The sequence below is a fragment of the Astatotilapia calliptera genome, chromosome 20 (genome assembly GCF_900246225.1).
Source record: "Astatotilapia calliptera chromosome 20, fAstCal1.2, whole genome shotgun sequence".
In the NCBI taxonomy this organism is placed as follows: domain Eukaryota; kingdom Metazoa; phylum Chordata; class Actinopteri; order Cichliformes; family Cichlidae; genus Astatotilapia; species Astatotilapia calliptera.
The window spans coordinates 25,408,584-25,435,224 of record NC_039321.1 but is presented as its reverse complement, the minus strand read 5'-3'; the positions used below and the strand labels follow the sequence as shown (position 1 = coordinate 25,435,224).

The 26,641-nt window shown below is 40.2% G+C and overlaps 1 protein-coding gene across 1 annotated transcript; it reads right to left on the bottom strand.

The window, feature by feature from the left end:
• Positions 1-3,927: 3,927 nt before the first annotated feature.
• On the bottom strand, positions 3,928-25,229 carry LOC113013520 (N-terminal EF-hand calcium-binding protein 1-like). The gene is made up of 12 exons (XM_026154510.1): positions 24,912-25,229; positions 20,110-20,134; positions 14,430-14,538; positions 13,064-13,089; positions 12,687-12,784; positions 8,318-8,576; positions 8,122-8,201; positions 7,206-7,259; positions 6,994-7,106; positions 6,759-6,836; positions 6,517-6,608; positions 3,928-5,102 (listed from the first exon to the last, which is right to left on the bottom strand). The coding sequence occupies exons 1-12, from the start codon at positions 25,026-25,028 to the stop codon at positions 5,074-5,076; spliced, it is 1,080 nt and encodes a 359-aa protein (XP_026010295.1). The 5' UTR covers positions 25,029-25,229; the 3' UTR covers positions 3,928-5,073.
• Positions 25,230-26,641: the final 1,412 nt, after the last annotated feature.

Sequence of the window (26,641 nt, the reverse complement as noted above, 5' to 3'; positions counted from 1 at the left end):
TCTTTTGTGGGCTCCTGGATGAGTTGTTGACACGCTCTTGGAGTCATTTTGGTAGGACGGTCACTCCGGGGAAGGGTCACCATTGTTCCAAGTTTCCTCCATTTGTTGATAACGGCTCTCGCTGTGGTTCACTGGAGTCCCAAAGCCTTTAAAATGGCTTTGTAACCTTTTCCAGACCGGCAGATCCATGGCTTTGTTTCTTATCTGTTTTTCAGTTTCATGAGCTCATTTCTCAGACATGTTGGTGTCTAGGGGATTTCTTGTTTGACCAGGTCACTCAGCTTGCCCCCCCCCCCCCCCCCCCCCCCACAAAAAAAAAAAAAAAAAATCCCAGTTAATTCATGATATAACAAGATTTTACTTTTTCACACAGGCAGGCAGGTTTGGATAGCTTTCAACCCTTAATGAATGAAATCCTCATTTAGAAACTGCATAATGTATTTACCTGGGTTATCTTTCTCTAATATAAAATTAATTTTGATGAAGCATGTAAGTGTGACAAATATGCAAAAATCGAAGGAAACTCATCTCTTTTTTTAATCAGTTTTTTTAATCCTCCTGTCTCTCTTACAGTTTGCTTTGTGTGATGGCCTACGAATCTGAGTCTATCATTTCTTTTTTATGTTGTTTTCCATGTTTTTCTTGGATTGCTTTCATTTATTTTTGTCTTTGCTATTTTTACAGCCCTTCATTGTTACTTTGATGCTTCCGGCTTTCTTCTCACTTACAGCTATCTCCTATGTGTAATCTTATTTCACAGGCTGCTTCACTCTGGTCTGAATTATGCTTTTTTTAATCATTACATCTTTTTTCTCTCGCGTGCTCTCTTGTGCATTTTCCTCTACGTATCCTTTTGTTGTCCTCCAAGCATCCTGCCTACACTCCATCCTACACGTCCTATACTGCAGATACCTCTTTTTATTGTTGCTACTATATAAATTAGGAGAAGCATTAATAGCTTCATGGTGAATGCACTTTTAAATGACCCAAAGTGAAGCAGAACATCAGAACAATTGGGTCTTAAAAAAATTGCCCCAAAGTTAAAAACAAACTCACATGCAGTACAATGTAGATGTATGAATCTACATTATGTATGTTGCATTTAGAGCACAGTTGTTATTTTTGGCATTTCTGTACGGACCTCATTCAAAACAGGAAAAAGACAGCACCGTAAAATAGAGATGTCCACAAACATTTGGATATTTCCTCTATCTCATAATGTTTCATTCGAAAAGTTTCATGTCCTGTTTCTTTACTCATTTATTTTCCTCCTGTCTTCATCACTAATTTTTCCCATATTTTATGGTGCAAATTAAACATCCCTCTAACACTTCAGAGCACAACCACCTCCAGCTGCCATCACCCGCTGGCTTTCCTCTCTGTTTCACATTTCTCTTCATGATGCTTTTCATGAGCCCTCCTCCACCAAAAGCTCTCACATTTCCCTCCGATAACCCCGCTCAGCCTCTGGAAGATAATGATGTTCCAAATTGGATTTACTTTGCCGCCCCCTTTCTTCTTCTCTTCAGTGCTGTACTGTGTTTTTACCATTTTTTCTCCTAGTTTTTCATATAATATGTCTGTGAGCGAGTGGGCTTTTCACTGCGGTGCTCTGGGCTCTCGCTTCCTCTTGAACTGCTCCATTACTGTGAGGGTGCTCTTGTATATTTTGTCTAGGCAAACTGTCCAGCTTGTGACTCAGTATATAATTAACACACTGTGATGCTGCCTCTATTTCCACCCCAAAAAATACAATCACAAATATCTGAAGGTCATTTTTCAGTGATGTGAAGCTTTGTTAGACAGATGTAATTATATGCTTCCAGGATTGTCTCCACTGGCATCTCTGTGGTTGCAAAGCCCTTTAGCAACCCAATATACACACTCCGCTGCTCGCAGGGAAGATTAATGATTATGATGTATAAAATGAAATAGCTCTGACTTAAACCTAATCACGTTGTGTTTTGCAGCTCCACAGCACTGAAAAGAGAAAAAAAAATCCAAAAAGCTACATGGCTTTTGTGTTTATGAGCCACTATCCTCCTCCGTCTTTGTTTGTGTCATCTGCTTCTAATGTAAATGTGTGACCAATGAAAGTAGGCAGTAGAGCCCATCTGATAAGACAGATCAAACGCCTTCTAATTCCAGAAATATATCATCTGCCCTGGGCTGTCAGTAATCCCTCCTTGATCAGCCGTCACTAAGCAGGCCTGGAAACAGCAACATGATATGTAACTGTATCCATTTCTGTATTCTCTCCTTCCTTCTGTTATGCTACAGCTTAGCAGATGTCTGCCCACTGGTCTGTGAGCATATGCGTGTCGAATATGAAGGACTCAGAGATCAGGGTTTCTACTTGACTTTGCTTTCTTTCAGCCTCAACGCTTCTTGACAGTTGACCCTGATTTTCCTCTGCCAGTCTGTCCCAGTCTCTTCACGTACTCCGCCTTGTCCCTTCTCGTCATGTCTCCTTAGCCTGTTTATCCTTCTTCATCTGGTGCTCAACAGTTTTCCCCACTAATTTTTTAATGATATGCATGCACAGACACTTGCAAATAAGCTCCTAATTGATCAAATGACTGTGTAGTGACACTCGGGCACATTAGCGTCATAGACGGTCTGCTAATGGTTGCCAAACATCACAAACAGAATTCATTTACAGGCAATTAATGCACTTCCCGACTTACCTAATTTTGCGTCTGCAGTACTGTCTAATAGATATTTGTTATCTTTTGCACAATTCACACATGGAAATTTTTAAAAGACCATTAATGTGCTTTATATAGGTTTCTGTGGAGACTGAAATCCATGCTGCCTGAGTTTATGTCTGAATTCATGCCTTACAGACACAGTGGAACATATATATAGGCCACATAGCTGGTGGTTGTTCTGTCCCTTGCATCTTGCAGAAGTCCTGCAGTCACCGGGGAGAAAAATAGCAGCAGGGAAGGACTGTGGCGTGAGCTCTGAAGTGAAAGAACGATTTCTTTCCAGCTGTAAAGGACCTCCTGCCATCACCGTCTTCCTTTCCTATAGTTTAAATCAAAAAAGGAACCTTTGCTTTTTCTCAGGAAGCAGACATTGGGTTTCATCCCATCCACCAGCAGGGCATAAGATTTATATTTTATTATAATCATGTGAGAAACTCAGACTTAATGTACAAAGTACTTCATTTCTTACAAATGATCTGACTAATGCTATAATGAGAGACAACGTGCTACAATGAACCTTCTCAAAGCCAACCTGTGGATAATAAGTGTAATGCAGTAAAACAGTGTCAGCTCTCAAAGGAAATCCTCCAGTGTGAGGTTTATTGTACATATCTTAAGCTTAATGATGATTAGCTCTCGAACACAAAGTGCAAAAGAATCCACAACTTAAAAAGCTTATTTGCTGTACGAGTCCAATGCGACCTGCTACGCGCTCTGACGAATGAAAATAGACGGTGAATGCGAGCTATTAGCTGCTTGGTGCAAAGTTGGGGCTTAAACTTCCCAGGTTCTTTCAGGTTGTGCGCCGGGGGAGGGATTTTAAAGAGTAAGAATGAGCTAATTGCCCCAGTTTCAGTGTGAGGTGGGCTTGAAATTGCTCCGCTGCTTTGTAGACGTTTCTCAAAGGTTCTAGCTGCTGATATGACAAGCTTACATTTAAAAGATATTTCAGTCTGTCAGTCTTACTCAGGCGGGGAGAATGTAAATAATTTCCTCTTTTTTCCTGTTTCTTTGATGGCTTTCTCATATGAATTCTAATGAAATGTAATGCTGAAAGTCTTTTTTTTTTTCCATTTTAAGAGCAAAGAAGAAGCTTTTATTTGCTTCTTAGGCTGTATAACACAATGGAAGGACACCTTGAGATAAAAATATATAGTGCTCGATACATGGAGTGTGCAATAACAAGCATATTGACCCTTAAGAAATGACGCCTCTCTCCATGTCAGCAACATGTCAAACTTTAATTCATGCCGAAAACAAACATAGCATCCACATAACTGTACAATCTACACAAAGGAAATGAGAAACACTTTAAATGAAAGATCCAGCACATTCGTTCCTCACATTATCAAAATGTAACGTACCGAATGTCTGAATATACATTTACCAGTGATTTACAACAACTACCTACAACCTACAGCTTTCAATAATTACTGTACACGGTTCAATACACAGAACAGATCCTGCCTAATTTCTGTACTCAAAATATAAACTTATATTTGTTTGTACTGTACCATTAAACTCTTCAGATTACATACTGCAAATGTAAAATAATGGCTTTTGTTTTATATCTAGAGTACTGCTCCTCGGTGCAGCTTGACGCCTGTTATTTCTATATTTTCAATAAACAATCTACTATAAGTATCAGTTCTTCACAATAAGGTCCATTTTTTTCTAAAGTGCAGGAGTGACACAGATGATCAGATTTCTAGATGCAGACTGTGACTGATAATTAACTATTTAATGGCTTGTCTACACCATAAGCAAAATGAGCGTTTGGTAGCAAAAGCTTTGAGGGAGACAGCAAAGCACGATACCAGAGAGAGAGAACAAAAGGGGAGGTTAACCCTACCACGATGTCTGTTTTCATCTGTACTGAGGGACAGGTGTTGAGCATTGATGGGTAGGATCAGTTATTGGTCATTGTTGACAATTATAGCTACTCTAATATGAAGCTTTGAGTGGAAAAAAAGAAAACTAGCACTGAGAAATAAGACATCATGCAAATATATTCTTTTTTCTCTTTTTTTAAATATTTGTTAGTCTATTAAATCAGCAGCAGGAAATGTGCCCGCACTGTGAAATGACCATCAGCACAGATCCTGATCACACAATAAAACGTTGCATCGCCTCAGTTCTTTCTCCCCAAGGTTTAGGTTTGTTTCACTGTGGACTGATTTAACTGACCTGCCGTCTTTTTTGTTAGAACCTTGCAGCATAGCTTCGCTGAAACAATCCTGGTCATGCCATTAGGAAAAAGTTAATATCAAATAACGAACAAAAAGAAGAAGAAGAAGACGCGATTGTACAATCGCCTTGTTCTCCTGCTTTCAGGGTGTATGTTAACAGCAGCTCCGCTCCATCAGTTGTTGTTCATAATCCACCAAGAGGCTGTCAAATGAAGCAATAATTAGACGTCAGTGTTTTATGGCCTCTGCACGAGCTAAACGCATAAGCGATGGCAACAGAAAGAGAAGCTTACAATTCATGATCTAATATGGCATGGGGTAATTTACATATTAAAGCACCAATGATTGGTTTTATTGCCATCGGAGGGCAGCAGAAACAAGCTGCAAACACAATAACAACGTGGCCAACTTGTTAACGAATAATTGGCTGCCAGCACATGCAGAGTAATAATTTGTAGTCCTGTTTCAGTTCGGTTAAGGGTAGCATTGACTCTGTTTTCACCTCTGTTAAACCTGTGCAGGATACAGACAGTGATTATGTGAGATTTCTTTTAAGGAAAACATGGATAAATAAAATAGGAAGTACAATGTTGGATGGTGATCATTATCAGACTTCTTTCAAATACTTCAATACTTAATGAGATACATTGTTGACAAATATTATTACACATGAATTACCTTAACTCTACAATTTCCTACAAAAAGAAGAATTAAGCTGATGGACAGAAAGCCTGCATTAACTATGTGGACCTAAATATCAATATTTTTACATAAGTCAGTGCTTATTTTTTAGATTTAAAATTTAACTAAGAATAATTGACGATTAAGAATAATTATCAATTGCTAAGCTTAATTGGTTCATGAATCAGTTCTTAAAATGATTCATTAATGGCTCAGTCACACTAGAGAAAAACCTGAGGTTTCCCAGTGATTGCACTTCATTTTTTTCATATTTAGAAACTGATTGCAAATACTTGCAGTGGACCGTAGACTGCAGGGTGACAGGGTGACAGCATCAGGTCACCTTGAGGGAGGCCGTCTGTCTCCAAACAACTGCTGCCCAACTTGGACTGACTGCAATCACTCTCAGACAGATTGGCAACGGCTTGCAAATAATTGCTGTCTAGATTTCCAACAAGCTTCCATCAGTCTGAGTCAGTCTGCACCAATAAAAACAACTCATCTTCAACATGCATCTTTGCAATAGGGGACTTGTAGTAGTAGTTAATGTTAATTTCTCTTTAATGTGACATCTGGTTGTGTAGATAGCGACAGACTGAAACAGAACTGCCAATTTATCACAGTTAATCGCTGTATTATCACAAATTGCATGCAACTGTCAAGTCGTTCCCATTCAATTGCAAATTTAATTGCAGACTGACTGTACCTCATTGCTTTTTTTTCCCACTATCTTGACACAACAAAGTTGCTTTGAAGACAGCAGTTGAGCTAGTCCCTGTCTATAAAGCGACGAAAATCACAAGTTGATTGCAGATGTTTGCAGTAATTTTTAATTCCTCTAATGTGACTGTGCCATAAATAATTTGTGATTTCTGTTTATTAAATGAGCAGCTTTCAATGAGCTGCAATAATCAATTTGTTGTTTTGTTGTGTACCTGGGAGAAGCATGGTTGAGACCATTTCTGGCTCTTCCAGCGAGTCAATAACGCAGCCCTGGAAGGTCTTACTGATGGACGACTGCAGGTAGCTGACAGGAAGAAGGGATGAAAAGGATGAGACTGCCAATTTGCACCCAACAAGGCAGGAACACTTTAAAGTGAGTTTGTGAGCAGCTCAGTGTGCTGATCGAATTTCACTTGAGCACTGAAATTCGCAAAAGACATCCTCGAGTTCCTACCTCATCCAGGAGAGACGGTCTTGCCAAAATTCATACATGATGAAGCATGATCTGTCTGGCAAGTTCTGGACTGACACGCTAGAAATGAAAGGAGACAGAGTGAGAGAGAGAGAGAGAGAAAAGAGGGCAGTGGGGTTATCCCATGTCTGGGAAAATTGAAGCAATTTAAAGCAGCTGCATCAAATCACAGAGAGATCCTGAGGCAAACGGCACAGAGGCAGATAAAAGGACATACTGCAGGTTGTTTGGCTGGATGGTAGTGGCATCTGTGTAGATTTTGAGAGCTTGCTGAAACTGCTCCACGTCTCTCTCCTTCACAGACATTTGTCTCTGGACCAGAAGTATGTTCTAGCGGAAATATTAAAGTGGCATCAGTGTTTTACATGCATATACATATAGTATCTATGTGTATATAGTAAATCTGTATTTGGCACACACTAGACTCACTGATTTATATGTCCCTGCCAATGTGTCTTCTTTGAGAGGTTCAAGATGTGGACTCTGAAAATGGGGTCATAAATATTTCAGTCGAGCAGAACGAGAACCAGCAGCAGAAATGGCTCAGCCTCCAGTTACAGCCTGTCACAAACCATTGGCTTCCACAAGGAAGAGATCACCATGTTCATATTAACCCTCCTCCAGCCCTCACTTGTACTAAATTCTTGTCTGCAAACCCAAGATAAGAAAATGAACATGTTAACAGGCTATTTTAACATCCCCGAAGCACTGACATCTGTCCTACCTATATTATCACATGACAATTTAAATTCTAAATGAACTCTCACACCTCCAATCAAAATAATGGCTTCCTATTGCAAACTATAAGTAATTCCAAACCTTTGTACTTAAGCACCATTGGCTGTGAATTTAATCAGTGTTCTCCCTGATTGGAGCCCAACACAGTATATATGTATTCTCAGGCTGATGTATTATGCATGCTTTCCATTGTGGGTGCAGAGTCGCTCGGGTCTGCGCTTTCTACAAACTGACTCCTCTGTCAACAAGTATCTTATGCTTCAAGCAAAATTCTTGATTTGCAAACACACAGTAGGCCTTGAATGGTGTGCTCAACATTTCTATATGTAACAGCTAAGCCTGTGGTGAACTTTGATCCTCCCAAAAGCAGACAAAGCCTTAATGCATCTTACACTCTCTCTACCCAGCTTAGCTTCATACAGTTTATTGTTCTCTTAGGTTCAAAGCAAACCGATAAATCAAGATTTAGTGGAACATTTTATTTGCTTTCCCTCTGAGTTGATTCTGCTGTCAAAAATAAAATGCTAAAAATACACCCATGACACAAGACATCAAGCACATCTTTTGAAAAATGGAAGAAAGTGACAAAAACTTCCTTTACACAAACCTCACACTCCATCTTGTCTATGAGCTGCTCCAGCTGGTTGATCTGGGAGCCCCAGTGGTTGTCTGGCTCCACACTGACCCCTGATACCAGAAACATAACTTCAGCCCAGCCCACGGAGATGATTCAATCTTAATTTTTTAATCAAACTTTATGAGAATGACCTCACGCATCCTATTCCCATTTCCCTGAAAAGTACCTGTGGTGAGCATGCCAGAGTAAGGGTCTGTTGGGGAGAGACACATGTTCTTCTGGATGCGTCGACCAGGCCTTTTGGCCATCCTCTGGATGGGCAGGTCAGCGGGCTTCTTCACTATCCTCCGTCCTGTGCAGCCCTGGTCGTGAACAGCCTCCATAGCACAATCCAGCGATGACTGAAGGGACTGCAGCTGGGTGGTGGTTTCCCTCAGCAGGAAGCGTGTCACAAACTGACCCAACACTGACGAGCCCTGATACTCCTTCAAATACAAACGAAGAAAAGGAATCAGCTGTGATAGAAGTATCATTTGTGAAACAACTGTTACCGTAGTCCAACAATTTTTTATTTGGTCTGCTCCACTGTTGTAATAGCTGGTTCAGCCAATTCAGTTTTTATCTGAACTGGTAAGCATTGAAAATTGCTTCTTTAACTATAGAATGCAATTTCTAGAGAAACAGCACTGAGCCTGTTTTTCTGCAGGGCGTGGTTTGTGGCTTGCTGCTAAAAAAGTTAGAGGTACACAGTTTGGCCAGAAAAGCTGAAGGGAGAAAGCATCTCAAAAATTGTCCGGCAATTTTATTAGGCCACAGCGCTACCTAATAAAGTGGCCACACATGCACTTAGTAAAAGTGGCAGCAGTGAATGTAAGAAAATAGGCCATAGGTGTACCTAATAAAGTCAGAAGAGGTGTACTTAATAATGTGGCAAAAGGGGTACCCTATAAAGTGGCTGGCCATAATGATCAGGTTAGGCTATAACCTAATAAAAATAGGTTGCCGGGTAAACTATTCGTCTGAGAAAGACTTGAGTCTGTGCTTGAAAACACATGAAATATTTCTAACCATCACAGAGAGACATGATATTCAAAGTCTTATCCAATCACAGTGAGAGACGAGATTTACATTAGCCTGTCAAACGATAATAGACCAACGAAGCAACTCATCAAGTGTCCCTGCAGTGAGTAACCATGGCGATGGCATGAGTCTGAGTAACCAGAGGAATCTGCGTTAATCTGTGCCGAGTTTCACGCAGCACTACTCGATCAATTAGTCCACTCTAACTCTCTCAGTCAGTGGCTCCAAATTTTAGTAGTTACACATTCGCTGAACAAGCAAAAGCTCCCCAGTTTGCAAACCCCTAAAAGATTTGTGTCAGGAAGTGTATCCAGTGTAGAAATCTGCAAATATATGGAGCTACACGCTGTAACGATCGCTTGTGAAAAAGAAGCAGCCAAAAGCAGCGTTTGGGGATTTTTTTTGCAACTATGTTTTTAAATGATTAATAAGCTCTCACCCACCACTGAGCCAGTTTAGTGTGAGAGCTGTGTTTCTATGACAAACCAGATCCGTGCTGAGTAATATGAAAACATCATTTAGCCAACAACAACATATAGTGGGATGTGTTGCTTTGCAGCTATCTCACCAATAATGTAGCCTGGGGCTGATTTTCAGACATCTCTCTGAGCACTGTGAGCTTCAGGGCAGTGTCTGCTGCATTTTAGAAATCTATAAATCTTTTCAAGCTCACTTTTTGAACACAATGACCCTCAACACACTGACCATCGCACTGTGCCATTTCCAAATTGAGTTCAGGAGAAGTGACAGCGAGACGTGATAAATGTTGGCCAGTCTTGTTCAAATCCGTGTTTCTGTACGCGTGATTTATCGGCAGAAGACGAGCTGTGCTGCACAAGTAACCTCTGTCTTTTTTTCTGTTTTTTCTTTTTGATGAGCAGACATATGAGCTGCAACGCCAGAGTGGATGTGTTCTTTTCACCCCAGGAGATGGTAAAAATGATAAAAATAGCTATACAATTAGTAATATGTTTGGTGTAGCAATTTATTAAGTAACCCTCGTTGTAGGGAGGGCTGAAAAACGCCTCACCTTTTCAGGGAAAAGAAAGCTTTTTGACCAACTTGAAATATGAAAAATGCATGAGCTATAAGCACGTGTGATGCAGAGAAGAGAGATGAAAAGCCAGAAAGCAAGGCTGTGCTGAAGATGAGAGATGTAGAGAGAGAGAAAGCCGAATATCCTCCCGAGTGAATAATAAACCTGGACACTGAAAGAGGAAGAGCAAAAGAAAGAAATGCAGTCATGTGGTTGTGGTGCATTTGCGCGACGTCACGTCAGTTGGACAGCTGCGGGGTTTGTCAGCCTTAGTTACTGTCATCTACACTCCACTACTGCCCAAGCACAGTCATCAGTCACTGCAGAAGCTCCAGTGAAAATAACCTCCTGTAACCGCAGAAAGCAGCCTCATTATAAGTCTGAGTCCACATCCATTTATACTCCACCTGATTCTCATCGTTTGCCAAATACAAAATAAATATTCACCAGTCGGCTTAACAGAAAGGGCTACTCGAGATCAGTACAGACTGAGCTAAGCTATCGATTAAGTCTTAGTGGAAGTTCTCTGATGCTGTTCTCCAGTGTGCTCGCCTAACACAACAGGATTACAGCCCTACTTGTCAGGGCAGGACAATTAAATCCCCACTACATCTCTTGCAATATTAAGCGTGCTGTTCTGCTCGAGCAGGTCTCAAAATAAGATTTTATAACGCTCTAATTAGCATGTTTCACAGTCCAAGGCTACTGTTTCTGTGAGATACTGTTTCTCTTTATCTGAAGGCAACATTCTACTTTGGGGTAGAAGGATGTGAATGAGCCAATATAATGCCGTACTGGTTGCTAGATATGAAATAATGGTGTTCAAAACAAAAACAATGAAGAAATAATGTGCATTTTAATGCTGCAGCTCACTGATGTGTTTGTAAAAAACCTAGACAGGTGGATGAACACACAGCAAGCATTATAATTCATATTTAACTGTTTCACAGTATCTTTGCCTGTGTGCTCTGTTAATTAGTTAGTTTACAACTCATTGCAGTTTTCATAATTAAATTGATTATTTTAGCCATTTTAAAACTGTCATTTTAAGCCATCTGAGCCAATCATGTGTCAAGGATGTTGTTTTTTATTTAAACTTACTGCCCTTCAATTTGTAAAATCCAGGTCACAGTAGCATATGTGATTTGGCTCTGCCATTTCTTTCTTTGCCTCCTCCATATGTGTCTTCTCCGCCTCCAGTATTTCTGCACTTGCTTCAGCATCTTTTCCTGACATTCATTATCTTGATGGTCCATCATATTCTCATTGCAGATCTTTCCTTCCATTCCTCACTTGTCGATTTTCCTATTTCAGATTTTTATTTTGTCGCTTCATTTTTTTGTAGACTGTCTCCTTCCACCTTCTTCTTTTTTATTTATTTAGGCTGTATTTAGTCTTAGCTTCATTCTTCTGCACCACATTTTCTCTCTCTGCTATCTCTTTTCAGAGGTTCTCCTCCTGAGAGCTGCATTTTGCCATCAAAGCCTTTCAGTGAGCCTGGCAGAGAGACGCTCCTTCTCATGCACCAGTTCCTGTATTTTACCGTCCCTATGCCTGAGCTGGTCCTTCACTTCCTTTACCTCCTGCTGGTATTTGCTTGATAGATTTTCTCTGTGTGCCTCCAGCTGTCTGCACAAATAAGTGCACACATTAATATTCCCATCAGCCTCAGCTTTACTTTCTGTTTTATACTAGTTAGACATTTCAGCCATAGTAATATATGTACGGCACCGGCCACTTTATTAGATACGCCGTTCAACTGTTCATTATTGCAAATATTTAACCAGACAATCACATGCATGCAACTCGCTGCATTTAGGCATGCATTCTGATGCAAAGCGAGCATCAAAATGGAGAAAAAGGCGAGTAAAGTGACTTTGATTATAGCATAATTATTGGTGCCAGACAGGCTATTTCAGAAACAGCTGATTTACCTGAGAGCTTGACAGTCACCAGCTCTCAACCCAACAGAGCACCTTTGTGATGTGTTGTAACAGGAAACAAGTATCGTGGATTCAGTTCTTTACATCATTAATATTTATATATTCATCTGTGTGGCCATCTTTAATAAGTCCACCAACTCTAATTTGACCATCTGCAAATGAGGTCAAAATGTTGAGGTTGCATGAAAACTGCTTTACTCCCACCTTGCTGGTTAGTTACCCAGGTGATTTACAACAGCAACAGCTGCCATGTTTATCAAGCCTTGTAAGAGAAAGCATCTTTTAAAGGTCTTTGAGCTCATGTTTGAAAATGTACTGCCAGAGTCACTCACGATGGGAAATATTCACTGCAACAGCACACTGATCGCAAAGACTGTGGCAGCGTTTTAAACTGACAGCTGAGACAGTAACAGGAAAGTTTTAACACATCAAAGGATCGAGGATGCTTATGGATTACTGGAAAGATATTGTGCTGTTTATATGTCTTGGCATGCAAAAATCCACACAGCACAGGGGTGAAAGGAACCATAACCAACCTCTTTAGTTTTATCCATGGCCTTCAGAATGGCCACATTCAGCTTTTCCAGAGCAGACAGGACGTTGACGTATTCTCCCAGGTGTGGAGTGAAGTACTCTGGAATGGGAGAAGACCTGTTACTTATTATCATCTGGTTCGTGTTGGACTAGCACAACACAAGTAGTGCTTTTCACAAGAGGATCAGTATCTGGCAACAAATCAGTCAGCAACACTGATGCACACACATCTTTGAGTTATTGTCACTATCAGACCAACATCAACAGCTAAAAGCATCAAAACTTCCCCTGTTCATGATACACACAGTTAAAGTGATCTAATGCACCACATGAATTTTAAAGTAAAGTCGGTAAAATAAAATAAATAAAAGATAGTTACCGGAGAGTTTGTCTATGTCCAGGTTGCTGTGAGGGAGTCACAAAGAGACAAAAGAACCATGTTAATGAAACTTGTCTATCACGCTAAGGCCTCAACTCTTCCTGTCAAAGACCACAAAGACTCTTTTTTAATGGAGTTTGCATGTTTTTCCCATTCGCCTGAGTTCACTCCAGGTACTCTGACTTCTTCCTACATTGTAAAGTATGGTAGGAGCTGATGTTAATTCAAATAGTAGTTGGTCTCATCGTGTGCAAGTCCTTTGATGCGCTGGCATCTTATACATTCTATACATGGAGTTAGCCACCTCTTGCCCAATGCCGGGTGGAGCAGGGATACAACCTCCAAAACTCTAGCTGGATAAGCAGTTACGAGGCTTGGCCTATACTGCAAAGGGGATGATCCCCACTGACTGACTTAAGGTAACTATCTTGTTTCTGTTGTTTCTTCTACTGAGACAGACACATACTCTACAGGAAGCTTTTTGAAGGACCAACTGTTTTTGTTGAATGGTTCTGGTTACCATCTTGGTGAGCAGTTGGAGCTTTGGCACAGGGTGTAAACATGGTGACACTTCACTTAAGATGCTTAGTTTAAAAGCCCTCGGTGTGTGACTCTTACAGTTTGCGCAAAATCACTTTTCCTCTTAGTCATCTCTTAACCACAGACACGATAAACATACCTGTAGATTCTGACAATCTAAGATAATTAATACTGAACAAAAATAGATTAACTGCCCACTGTTAGTAAATGTTATAAAAACACCAGGAATAAAGCAAAATACTCCTCATATTTATATATAGCTGTCCATAGATTCGTAACTATGCTGAAAACAGAAAAAGCTGTTATCTCCTTCAGTCACCTTTCATGGATGGTTATCTGATTGTGTAACCTTATAAAACATTTTGTTTTGTTATAATTTGTTATAAATTTGATAATTTAGCGTTTCATTGCGATGCTGTGCAACCCTCTTGCTAACAGTATAGCAATGAAGTTGAGTAGCATAGATTAAACCACCTGAAATGTCTTCACTGTGACTGGTTGGCATATAAGTGATGCCAACAGCACAGAGCTTCCATCACTATTGTTCTCTCAGACACAAAAAAAAGGTTTCTTGGGTGTTTTTATACCAACAGGCATTTTACAGGTGAATGTTTATATATCTTACAGACATATCTTTGCTAATGAGCTAATCAAGCAGGCTGCTGCAAGCCCTCTGGCTTTCACACAAGAATTAAGGCTTTATGAAATATTAGCATCATATTATTTGAAGTGCAGTATTGACATTTCACTGCCAGACAGCAGGAAAGCAGGAGGGGCTACAGATGGCAGCAGAATTGGAGGACATCCAAAAGGAAGATCAGCTTACTCTGTCTGCTGCCTGTCGATGGAGTAATACAGCTCCTGCATCTGCTCATCAGTGAGGATGCCATCGGTGAAATATGACTGGAACTCCTCCAAGTTCAGCTTCCCATCATCTGAAAGGAGAGATGCTTGTGAAAGTTACACCTAGCTGAAGCCTCAGTGTTTCAGCATCTGAATGAAGAGTTTGCCCATAATCGAGTGTAAAGGAACAAAGACACTTTGTCTCTGTGATGCAAACACATTACTGATGAACTCAGAGGTGTTACTGCAAAAAAAATACTTCTGATGAACCGCCCTAGTCCTAAATTCTGTCTTGGTTTACAGTAATGTAACCCTAAAAAGATGGTAAAACTTCCCCTCAACCATTGTTACAATAAATCATCATTCTTTTAATACTGATAAGAGCTGGATTTCCAACTCTCCAGAGTAATAATGATCTAACTGAGCACCAGATTTTCTGTTCAAAAGTTGACTATTAACACCGTCTGATTTCTTCACTGAAACGAGAGAAGAAAATTGGCAAGCCAATGTACCCGCTGTTTCAATTTCTGCAACAGTTCATTTCCATCACTCCAGTTTCTGGACAATCATCACATGAGCACAGTTTGTAACCAGTCTGATACCAACATGTTCAGCATCTGATGCCTTGTGCCGCACAGCTTGCAGGGTCCAGACCTAACCAGTAACAAGAGGTAAACGCAAAGCTCACAAACACGCCACCACCAACGTCTTTCTGTAGGCGCTGAAACCTTCAGAGACCCACATGCCAGCCCTCGCTCACAGCCCTGAGCCAGAAGTAAATCATGTCATATTTTGACTTCGCATCAGCTCGCGCTGTGGATAATTCTGGACACGATCCACTTGCGGGAAAGTCCTCCCAGCAAAATGTATCATCACTGAACATTTGTTGCAGTGTGGCTGTGGAGAAAGAATCGCAGTGAATTTCTCAAACTTTCCCTGTTTAAAAAAAAAAAATCTCCACAAGATGTGGGAGTAAACACAATCTGTTGCACCTCTGACTCACTCTCCAGCCTTCTCCATCGGAGTTGCTTTGGGTTTGAGATTCACACCACATTAAGGCGGCCGAGTGCAGTGCAGCTCAGATGGCGCATTATGCAAGTGCAGCTTTAAAGATCAAAGTGGCAGTGGTATAACGGCTGATCTCCTGGCTATCCGCAGTGTTTATCTAGCAAACTAATAGAGTATATTCATGTACTTCATCTACAGGACTCCTGACCTGCCCTCAGTTTCACTATTTAATGGGCAAAAATGAGATCTAAAGATACTAAGTAATTATAACTGATAGCTCTTTTAGTTGTCCCCCCAAAAAGGATAATAATCAAAGGAAAGGATGGGAGAAAGTACTGGATTGGTGCATCTGGAATAATATTAGTTGATCATATCAGTGACACCTTCAGGTGTTTGATAATTTAAAAAACGACTACAAAATAGACTTTATAATTACAGATATTCTAAATGTACATGCATGTATTTCTCAAACTATAAATACATGCTGTAAATTCAACATAAAAACATAGCAGGCTATGACAGCAGTCTGCATATTTTCCTCCATAACACCCAGGAGCGTGCACAAAATGCACAGCGGTGCATTGCACTAATGCACAACACAAACGTCTTTCTCTGAGGCTGCACACTATGAGAGCGGCCAAATTTCCTCTCAAGAGAATACTGTGAGTTATTTTATTATGAAGCTCGTGCAACACTTTTTCACACCGTTTAGGGTGGATCTATCTCATCATGAACGTGACTTTGTTGTAATGTGTCTTCATTCCACTGTTAGTTAAAGCTGGCTAATGTCACCTCTCAGACAGAGATTTTATTAAAAACTATTCCTGTTTTGCGTCAGTTTATTCCAGTTTATTTCGACAAACTAATGTCAATAAACACCTCCACAGGGAAATTTAAAGAGCTACTAAGACAGTTGCAAAATCTCATGACAGAAGCAAAGCAGCTCGCTGGCTTTAATTGTCTCACTTCACACTGACTAAAACTGCAGCTCTAACTGCAACCTAAACGACACGATCGCCCCCGTACTGAAGAGCATTTCTTTCCAGGAACACTTCCCTTGAGGAAATCCTGAACCTAAAAGGGCTAAGACTGCAGCACTGCTAAAAATTCATAAAGCCCATCGGTGCGATTCAGTTGAAAAGCAGAGGTGAGAACAGGCCGCAGATAAAAACATCCTGTATGTGTTGCCTCAAAGAGCAAGTGTATGAAATCGATTACCAATCAGCAGAGGAGCGGAAAAATGAATGCGCAGCAATATTTCCCAAAGTTCATTTCCAACCATGAATGCCAAACAATGCCAACAACAGCGGGTTTATGATATCTTTAGACTATGAATTATTGGTCATTTATTACTAAATAGACTAACTGATGGTTAATTGCAGACCTACTAGTTTATTGAATTTGTTGATAGTGATTTTTGACCACATTTGCATCTCACAAACTGAACAAGATGACAAAGGTGATGTAGCGATACAGCGAGCGCGGCATCACTTTTGCACATCCCTGCAATTCTGCTGCTGTTGGCACCTGTCTCTCTGCTCCAGCACCAAATGCCTTAACAATTAGACAACTGCAAAAGATCATGTATGTGCAGCCAAAAACTTACAAAACACCCTCAGATATCAGCCTTTTTTATATTTTTTTTAATCTACTAAATGCATTTGAAACTTGGTTTTGAAATACAAAAAGAACAAATCAACAACAAAAGGAAAAATGAATGAAAAGAAGCGTAGAGAAAAATCTCTGGGTCGAGAATACACCTCATCATATAGAGCACATCTCCATGAGTTGATTTGTTTTTTCATCTCCAGACCTAATTGCTGATTTGTGCTTTTCATGGCTGTTATTGTTTTTTTCCTGGTGATAAAAGTGAATCTCAGCAAAGTGAATCTCAGCAAACAGCCTGTAGATTAAAAGCATTTAGCATCTACTTCATATTTGTGCAGTTGCATTTTTGGTCTATTAAAAATGTAATTCCTGATTACAATAGCAAAGAGGAGTGTAGTGGGCTGGCAGACAGCCCTCATTAAAATCCACAGTACAAGAAGTATATCATGGCAGCCTACTCAGCACTGATTGGAAGGCGGCACTTTCCTCTTCAGTGCACAGCTCAGTGAGTTTGAGGAAATAAGAGCCAAGCAGAGTTTAGCTGCAAAATGAAGATAACGAACACAAGAATGCTGCAAAGTTTTCGTTCTTTCTACAAAGAGTGTGAGCGCCGGGGCGTGTCAGGCTGAAAACACAAACCACGAGGAGCAGACCTGAACCGTCACAAAATGCTGTCACAGCACTGTACATTTTTATGCTCATTAACATCATTTTCTGAAGAAAAAAAAGGCAGAATTTTTGTAGTTGCACTAGCACACTGAATTTTAATTCATATATTTAAGTGCAGACATTCAGCTTTAATTCAAGGTGTTTAACGGGGTTTTGCATTTACTTTTAAGAATTGCAGTTATTTTTATTCACAGTCCCCTATTTTTGGAGGGTCTAAACTAATTGAACATGCTAATTTTGAATTTAAGGGCTGATTTTATAACTAGAATGAAAAAGCCTCGCAGAGAATGACTGCCTGACTGCCATCACATACCATGGACATCATCAAATGCTGTGTTTCTTCCCTTGACATACTCTGCTAGGTCTTTACTGCAGCAGCCTGTAGTTGCTGCTTGTGTTTGGGTCTCTCTGTATTCATTTTGTATTTGATAACTGACCTGAACTGACTCTGCCTTTGAAGTATATCCCATTTCTTTTTCTTGAGAAACTCTTGGGTTGCTTTTGCAGTATGCTTTTGGGTTGTTATCCTTTTGGACTGTGAAGAGCTGAATGATCAGTTTTACAACATTTGAATGAATGAATCTGAGGAGAGTATAGCCCTGTACACTTCACAGTTCATCCTGCTACTTCTATCAGCAGCTACATCGTCACTTAACGCCAGTGATCCACTGGCAGTCATTCACACCACACCATAACATTGCCTACACCGTATTTGACAGATGGTGTGGTATGCTTCATGAGCTCTTTCTTTATCATTCTGGTACGAGTTAACCTTGGTTTCTTCTGTCTAAAGATTTTTTTTCCAGAACTGTGCAGGCTTTTCTAGAAGTTTAAGTCTAAGTTCTTGACGTAGATGTTTTTTGTTTTTTGGGGGGCAACCAACCAACAGGGGGTAAAGTTGTTTTTAGTATCCAAGGAAATAATTCTGTCATCATGCACTTTACTTGTCTTCTGTGGTCTTTCAGTCTGAACTGGTCAGTTAATTGGTTCCTTGAATAAATTTACCAGATTACAGATTTGGCCGCTTCTAAAATTTTTACCTAATAGGGTTGTATTGGGGGGGGGGGGGGGGGGGGGGGGGGGGAGTTAGTTACAGTGAAAAGACACTTACGACATTATGTCATGAAACTCCTCCATGAGCCTCTGGACATGGGGGATTGTGCATTAAATTGGCTGCAGTTCCCAAATAATTGATGCATATTTCTTGTTCAACCCCTTGAATAGAAGCTTAAAGTCTGCACTTCACATATTGAATATTTTATTTGTAATTCACTCTGGTAGTGAACAGAAGAACTACAAAAATTAGGTCTCTGTCCAACAAATTATGCACCTTACTGTACACTCCCACCTTTGCTGCCTTCCAGCTGCTATGCTCTTCACTTATTATCACCTAACACTCAGCCTCAAAGAAGAAAAATCCACCCGCCCTTTATTTCTATTTTCATAACAGACCCAAAGAAAAAAATTCATCTTTTATGTGCCAATTTATAATTCACAAACTGAAGGGCTGTTTTCACATCTCAGTATCTTCACACGAGCTGTGGGGCACCCCGGAAAACCTCTGCTCATGGCGGCACGTTGCATCATTAATCCTGCTCTTACGCAACACGTTCAACGTCCTCCAGAGGGAAGCGATCAGAGTCCGTAGATACTCTACACGCATTAATAACTCAACACTTTTGCATTTTACATTCCATTAAATGAAGATGCAGCGCATGAATACAAAATTGAGAACAGAAACATTTCCCTGTTTGTCAGCTGTGTTTTTCAAGCAACACTAAATTCTCTGCGTTCTCCTAGGAGACATTGATGTAGCAAATTCCCTTTGAAGTAAAGAGGTGAAACTGCATCGCTTTAATCAAGCGAAACAGGGACACGTTTACGAAGAGAAAACATTGAATTTACATTTATTGCAATTCTCAGGTGAGTTTGCACCACTCGAAGTTAAAATGTGTTTTCTACAAAGGAGAGCAGAACCAGCCAAGGCAACAGTTTTTCTATAGTTAGATCATTTGCATATGCATTACCTCACAATATGTGTTATTTATATCCATGACTATCACTGAGATGAGCAGTGGTGCTGGCAATGCACTGATATGAACAATGCCTTTAGGGGGAACTGTAGGAGTTCATCCTGTCAAATCTAATCCCATCACAAAACCAAAAAATAAATAAAAATGCAGCTGGACCTGACCCCAGTTATTCAAATCCTCTGCATCTCACAAGGATGGCGATACAATTAAATGATTAAATGGAAGAATAAGTTCCACCAAGGCCACTGTCTGAACGAAGCCACCAAAGCTACATCCTTCAACAAAATTTTAATTGAGTTTTAATTAACCGTTCAATCCAATTAGATTTGCATTTTGCTTACTCACCGTTTTTGTCTGCACGGCGTAAAATCTGCAAGAAAAGAGAAAAGTTGTGTTTAGGCGTTAAGGTCCGCAAGCACAATATTTTAACACGGGCAATTGAGATGTGTAGCACTAGGCTGACATTAACCGACACAAGGATTTTTGTATTTTGAAGCCATCCAGTGAGAAGTTAAAGATGTATGAGGCAATTTATTTGTGTGAGATGAAACTTAGCCCATTCTTCTCTTTCTGTATGAGCAGCAAAATGTTTAAGGAGAGATGTAATTTCCTCATTTCAATAACAAAAGAGACACGAAATATCTCAGGAAATGCAATACTGACATTTGTGTGGCGCCCAGAGGAGTTTCAGAGTGAAACCTTTCATGCTTTTTTTCCTCCGCAGGGGCTGTCATGCTTACAGTTTTGTGAAAAGACTGCAGAAGCAACACTCCTTTATAGTCACTATTTATACCATGAATAGTAATCCTTCTTATCTAAAGCCTTATCATCAATAACACCAAATCTTTTTTTGCTAATCAGTTACCGTGTGTGGATCAATAGAGTCCAGTGTCTGACGGATTAACCGCGTCATTACACTGGAGTGGTGAAGCTGCATCCAGCTGTCACTTTTCAAGCACATCGGAGTGTGAAGGCTTCAATACACTCTGCTGACATCGAGCATTTAAACAGAATCCCTCCTCCATTGAAGACACACTGTACTGTGCAAAAGTCCCAAGCGTCACTTCTTTTTTTTTAGCATTGAAATATGTGCAACCACACATGGAAATACAACATACAAGGAAAACACAGAAATCATACCAAATCAATATTTGGTATGACCACCATTAATAATAATCAATATACCCTAAACTCTCTTAGACAAGCTTTCTCGTAGCCTTCAGGAATAGATCTCCAGGCTTTGAAAGAGCTGTTTTTAAAATTCAGTCACAGAGCAGATAATCAGTCAGCAGGCAATCTTTGGTACATCCCCGAAAAAGGTCTAGGGGGTGAGGAGAGGTAACGTAAAAGTGGAAAGAGGTCAGTTTGAAACGTTTTACTGCTGAGAGGTTAACAGAGGGAAGCATCAAGCATACAGTACTTAGCTTCAGGGAGACCCAAGGCCAACACAACAAACAAAACAGCTCTAACTTAAAGCGAAACTTAGCCAAACAAAAAGACTACACTTCAACTTCCTATCACCCAAGGAAAAACAGGGGGAAAGGGTGGATATTAAAAAAATGGCAGCTCTCCCCTATAAGCTTCCTCCAGGCACTGTAGCAGAAGGTAAACAAAGGTCAAACCAGCTGCAGTTTACAATCGACATCAAGCTAGCCAGCCAGAGTCCTAAGTGTTTCTAACAATCAACAGTTTCAACTGTATGACCATGAAGGGTTTGGACATGGTGTGTGCTGGATAGTTTACGGCAATATCTTGCATTTATTTTGAATCAGACTTAAAATCATGTTTATGTGTGATAAGAGATTTCTGAATTTGAGCAAAAGCAGGCTGTAGATTTGCAATGGCCAGATCATGAGAGGATCCAGCTACATAATAAATTATGTCATCTATATAAAATTGCATAAAATTTTATAAAATATTGTATAAAATTCTGTCTCCCTATGCTCTCTCCTTTTCTCCTCACCCCAATCGGGTATGGCAGCTACTCCCTGAGCATGCTTGTACCAGAGGTTTCTTCCTGCTAAAAGGGAGTTTTTCCTTCCCACTGTCACCAAACGCTTGCTTGTATGGGGGAAGTGTGGTTGTTGGGGTTTCTTTCTAATATTCTAGGATCTTGACCTTACAATATATGGTGTCTTGAGGGCACTGTTGTTGTGAATGGCTGCAATATAAACAGAGAACTGGACTGAATTGAGTTTTCTGAAGTGGCAGAAACAATATTGTTTTTGCAGCTCTGAATATTTAGTGGAGGATATATAGACTCAGAGATGCTTTTTCTTTGTTACACAAAAAAAGTCCAGTAGAACTGTAGGGGTGATAAAAAAGCCTTGCAAATATCTGACTTCCTAGTTATGTGCCGATTTTCAAAACAAGAAGGGACGGAGGCAGACGTTTTAAAGGCTTTCCAGAGATATTTGTGTAAAAATAAATCAGATTTGGCTTTTCTAATGAGTCTAATACAATACATGTATACTTTGTACTAAAAATGTTGCCAATCAGATTGATGGTTTTTGCCAACTTCCAGACTGCATCTGAAGCATTTTCTTTAGATCAAAACTAAAGAAAATGGAACAAAATGCTTATAGATGGAATTAAAAATATGTCCTATGCTAAGCTGTCTGTTATGTGTAGACACAGGACTGGTTCATGCCTTGAGCAGGGTGCCTTTTATATGCTTAAATGAGTCACAGGTCAGTGCTGGGTGACTTAAAAAACAAACAAACTAAATTCCTCTGAAAAATGTTGGGTACAAGGACTGGACTGAAAAACCAGGAGAAATTTTGCTCAATACCACGTTTAAAAAGTTACAAGAAGGTCTGGCACATTGGCAGGAAAATATTTAAAAATGAGGGATGTCTCAAGACTTTTGCACAGCATGTACACAACAAAAACTGTACTCACGATTCAATCCAGTGACCACATAAGGGCAATGCTTGAACCCGACTACAAATCATGCATTTGCATTTATTATTGTTGAGTGTAATACCAACAAAATCATGTTGTTACATTGTGTTTTCATCAATAGGTACATCAAAACATTAATGTAACAGGGACAAAGCATAATACAGACCTGATGTTCACTAATGATGACATGTCATTAGCTGACTGGCTAAAGGGTTACTTGTGATAAAGCTAAGATGGCATAAGGACTTGAATACAGGTCTGATGAAGTACAAGAGCTAAGATTTACGGCCCTTCTGTGGGAGGCTGGTGGAGTCGATGGTGGTGTTGTTATCCCACAGAGCCAATGAAGACATTCTAAAAGTAGCAGCATGGATGCTACTCAGTTAAAAAAAAATCAGTCACTGCGGTAAGCTGGTAAGTCACAGTGAGTCCTTAATAAACTACAGAGAGCTACATCTTCTTATCTCTATGCCATCCATTACACGGATGGCACTGAAAATAATTATTACCGGTATATCAAAAAGACTAAAAAAGAGAAAACTTGGGAATGTGAAAGATTGAAGTCTGAGTCTGTTAAACCGAGTCCTTCAGTGTATCTAATTAAATAGACAAATGGTAAAAAACACAAAAAGCTCCCTGAAGCCAAACGGAGCTGTGAAGTGACTGTGCAGAAAATGAAAAGCATATTAAAAGTAACATATTACGCTAATTTCTGATATTTTCTTTTAGCCATGCATTACTAAACCTTCAAAATAATCCGTATTTCTCTTATAGTGGATCTTGATGCTGCACCTCATGACCTCATGATTCAAATGTTTGTCCATGTTAATTATGAACATACATGCCTGGAGTAGTAATCAAGTATATTAACATGGCAGAAAATAAGAAAAAGCTTACAGGATCTCTTACTACAGATGTAAGTGTGTGTAACAGCATTAATTATTTGTGTGGAAGACAGTAAATAAAAATAGGGGACTCACTGCAGGTTAATGACATGCTATTTGGAGCAGGGATGTATAGAGATCATGACAGTAAACAGAGAAAAGATGCTTTAAAATGAGATCCAACTCTTATTTCCTACAACTAGAATACATGTCATTCATAAGCCTCAACATTAGCAATGCCCACCACTTGGCTGCCACCTGGAAACACATCTGGGCACTGATTTGAGCAGTTATTTTAATGCTTAGTCTCAATGAAGTGTAATTTCAAGTGAGCCAAATCTAATCACTAATACTTTTGTTGATGCAAGTTAACACAGGTGTGTGTTAATGCAGGCTTTAACCGCCTTTTCCCCACTGAAAGCTTTACTTCTGCCACTGTCTTAGATTTTCATTTCAGAATTGCTGAGTCCCGTCTCTGTTATTATCTCTCATACTGGGTTCATTAAAGAAAACGCCTACTTGGAGGTAACGCAGTGCTGGCTCGAGAGAATGGCCGCTAACTGCGTTTAAACCAATTGTGCACTCGCTGCAGTCTGATTTCCCCGTTGCTGGCCAATGATCTGCCTTGAGGAAAGTGAATTTAATTTGCAGCCTGCTGTCAGAAAGTCTAACACTGGGAAATTATGCTGCTAATTCGCTGTCTTCTTATTTGTGGCTAACTACGGAGTCATTGTGGCACAAAACACAAAGCATTTCTTTGAGCAGCTTAGTTGGGGCACATTTATGTAGTAGGATATTGTAATTTCCAGAGTTAAGAATTAAAAATGTAGGATCTTTTTACTTGTGAAAGGCATTTTTATTATTATTTTCAGAGTGAGGGGAAAATCATATCATGCAGTAATAACATATTTGATCTAGTGCATGACCCTTAATATTTTGTTAGAAATTTGAAATAAAAAGGCTGCACTGCATTTCTTAGCAGGTAAAAGGTCAGTCCCATCAAAGAAAATATGTCAGATTGCTTCGTCCGGGATATCTGTGTTTTGTAATTGATGCAATGATGTGCATGCATTCACCTTTCTTACATAATAGTGCTGCTGCCAAACTCACACGTGAATAGTAGACTGGCATTAACTCAGTATGAACCAAAGAGAAGAATGAAGAACAGTGGATTACTCATCCTGCGCTTTTGTTAAACGACCCCCAGAAGGTGGACACGAGCAGAACACGTTCAAATGCAATCACACACAAGACTACTGAGAAAAATACGTTTTAAAAAAGATGTATTATTAAGAAATGACATATGTGTTTCTTTTAAAAAAAAAATCTTCCAAATATAAAAACACACTATGTACTTACATCCTGAAATAATGGGATCCCTTGATTGTGCTTGTGGTCAAGCTCCTGCCGCTTTCTCAAGTGTTCGTGCTTGGCAGACTGAAGACACATGGTGATGAGCTCTGTGCAGGCCAGCATCTTGCTGCTTCTCTTCAAAATTTGATGCTTTTTCGTCTTCTTCTTGTTGATGTCTTATGGAGAGGTTGCCCTTGCCAGGGAGGATGATGATGCTGGTCCTGTGATCCAGTCAGGGATGAGCTAAACCCTGCCTGCTGCCCTCTGCCTGCAGCCCGCCGCCTGCGCGTCTACGGCAGCAGAAAAACTCCGCCTCTACACGACCCCGAAGCAGCGATTCATAAAAGTCCGAGGAATGCATCATCTCCACCTGCTGGTGAGAGTGCACAGACGCTGTCACGTGATCGGGTAATTATAGGCTGGCTGAAGGAGGATAAAGAGAGAGAGGAAAAAAAAAAGGAGCTCCTGATATATTGATTTATTACTCGCACTGTGATCAGTGATGCGTTTAAGAGAAGTGAAGAAGAGAGTCCAGGCAGGGTGGAGAGTACTGTCGTGGTAGAGGTGGGGTATCTGTGACAGACGGATGGCAGCAAGAGCTTTTCACTCTTGCTGAGACCTGCTAGATGTGTGGTTTGGTGGAGACGGTGGCTCTAAAAAAAAAAGACAGAACGCAGAGGTGGAGGCGGCAGTCAATGTTTCCATTGGGGGTGACCGGGATGGAGAGGATGGTAAATGGTAAATGGCCTGTATTTATATAGCGCTTTACTAGTCCCTAAGGACCCCAAAGCGCTTTACATATCCAGTCATCCACCCATTCACGCACACATTCACACACTGGTGATGGCAAGCTACATTATAGCCACAGCCACCCTGGGGCGCACTGACAGAGGCGAGGCTGCCGGACACTGGCGCCACCGGGCCCTCTGACCACCACCAGTAGGCAACGGGTGAGGTTTCTTGCCCAAGGACACAACGACCGAGACTGTCCAAGCCGGGGCTCGAACCGGCAACCTTCCGATTTCAAGGCGAACTCCCAACTCTTGAGCCACGAGATGAGTAAGATGGGACAGCTCAGGTTGAGCGGTTTGGAGAGAAAGTTCGAGAGGCAAGGTTGAGATGGTTGGGACCATCTTAACTAAAACTAAACTTAAAACTAAATCTGAAAAACAGTTAGTTAACTAAAAAATTGGAAAACAAAAACTAACTAAACTCACATGAAATTACAGAGGAAATCTGCTTAGTTAGTAATTGTTAGTTTGGTTTAAACATTTTTTCTAATGACAACTTGCCTGATGAGGCATTGATGGAGGTGTTTACTGAGACTTTGGATATCTACAAGAAGCTGTCAGCAGTTAATGGACTCTATATTGTTGTTTATTATGAAATATTCTCTATGTGGTTCTTAGTTTGTTTAGTCTTTACTTTTTCATCTTATATTTCCTTATTATTTTGAACCTTTGTTTCTTAGTTGAATTTGCTGTTAGTATGAGAGCTTATTAGTTCCTTTCATCACTTTGTCCCCATTTCAGGTTTATTACCGTCTGTGTTTACAGTCTGTCTACAGAGTCTCCATTTGGGTCATCTCATTCAACAGTTTACGACTATAATCAGTATGAATTGAATGCTCCAATTATGTTTTTAAATAAACCTTTTAAGTGGCAGTGCAGTGCCGTTGTAAAGTAAGAAATGCCACAATTATTTGTGCTGTTTATGCTCTAGGTAGCCCTTAACAC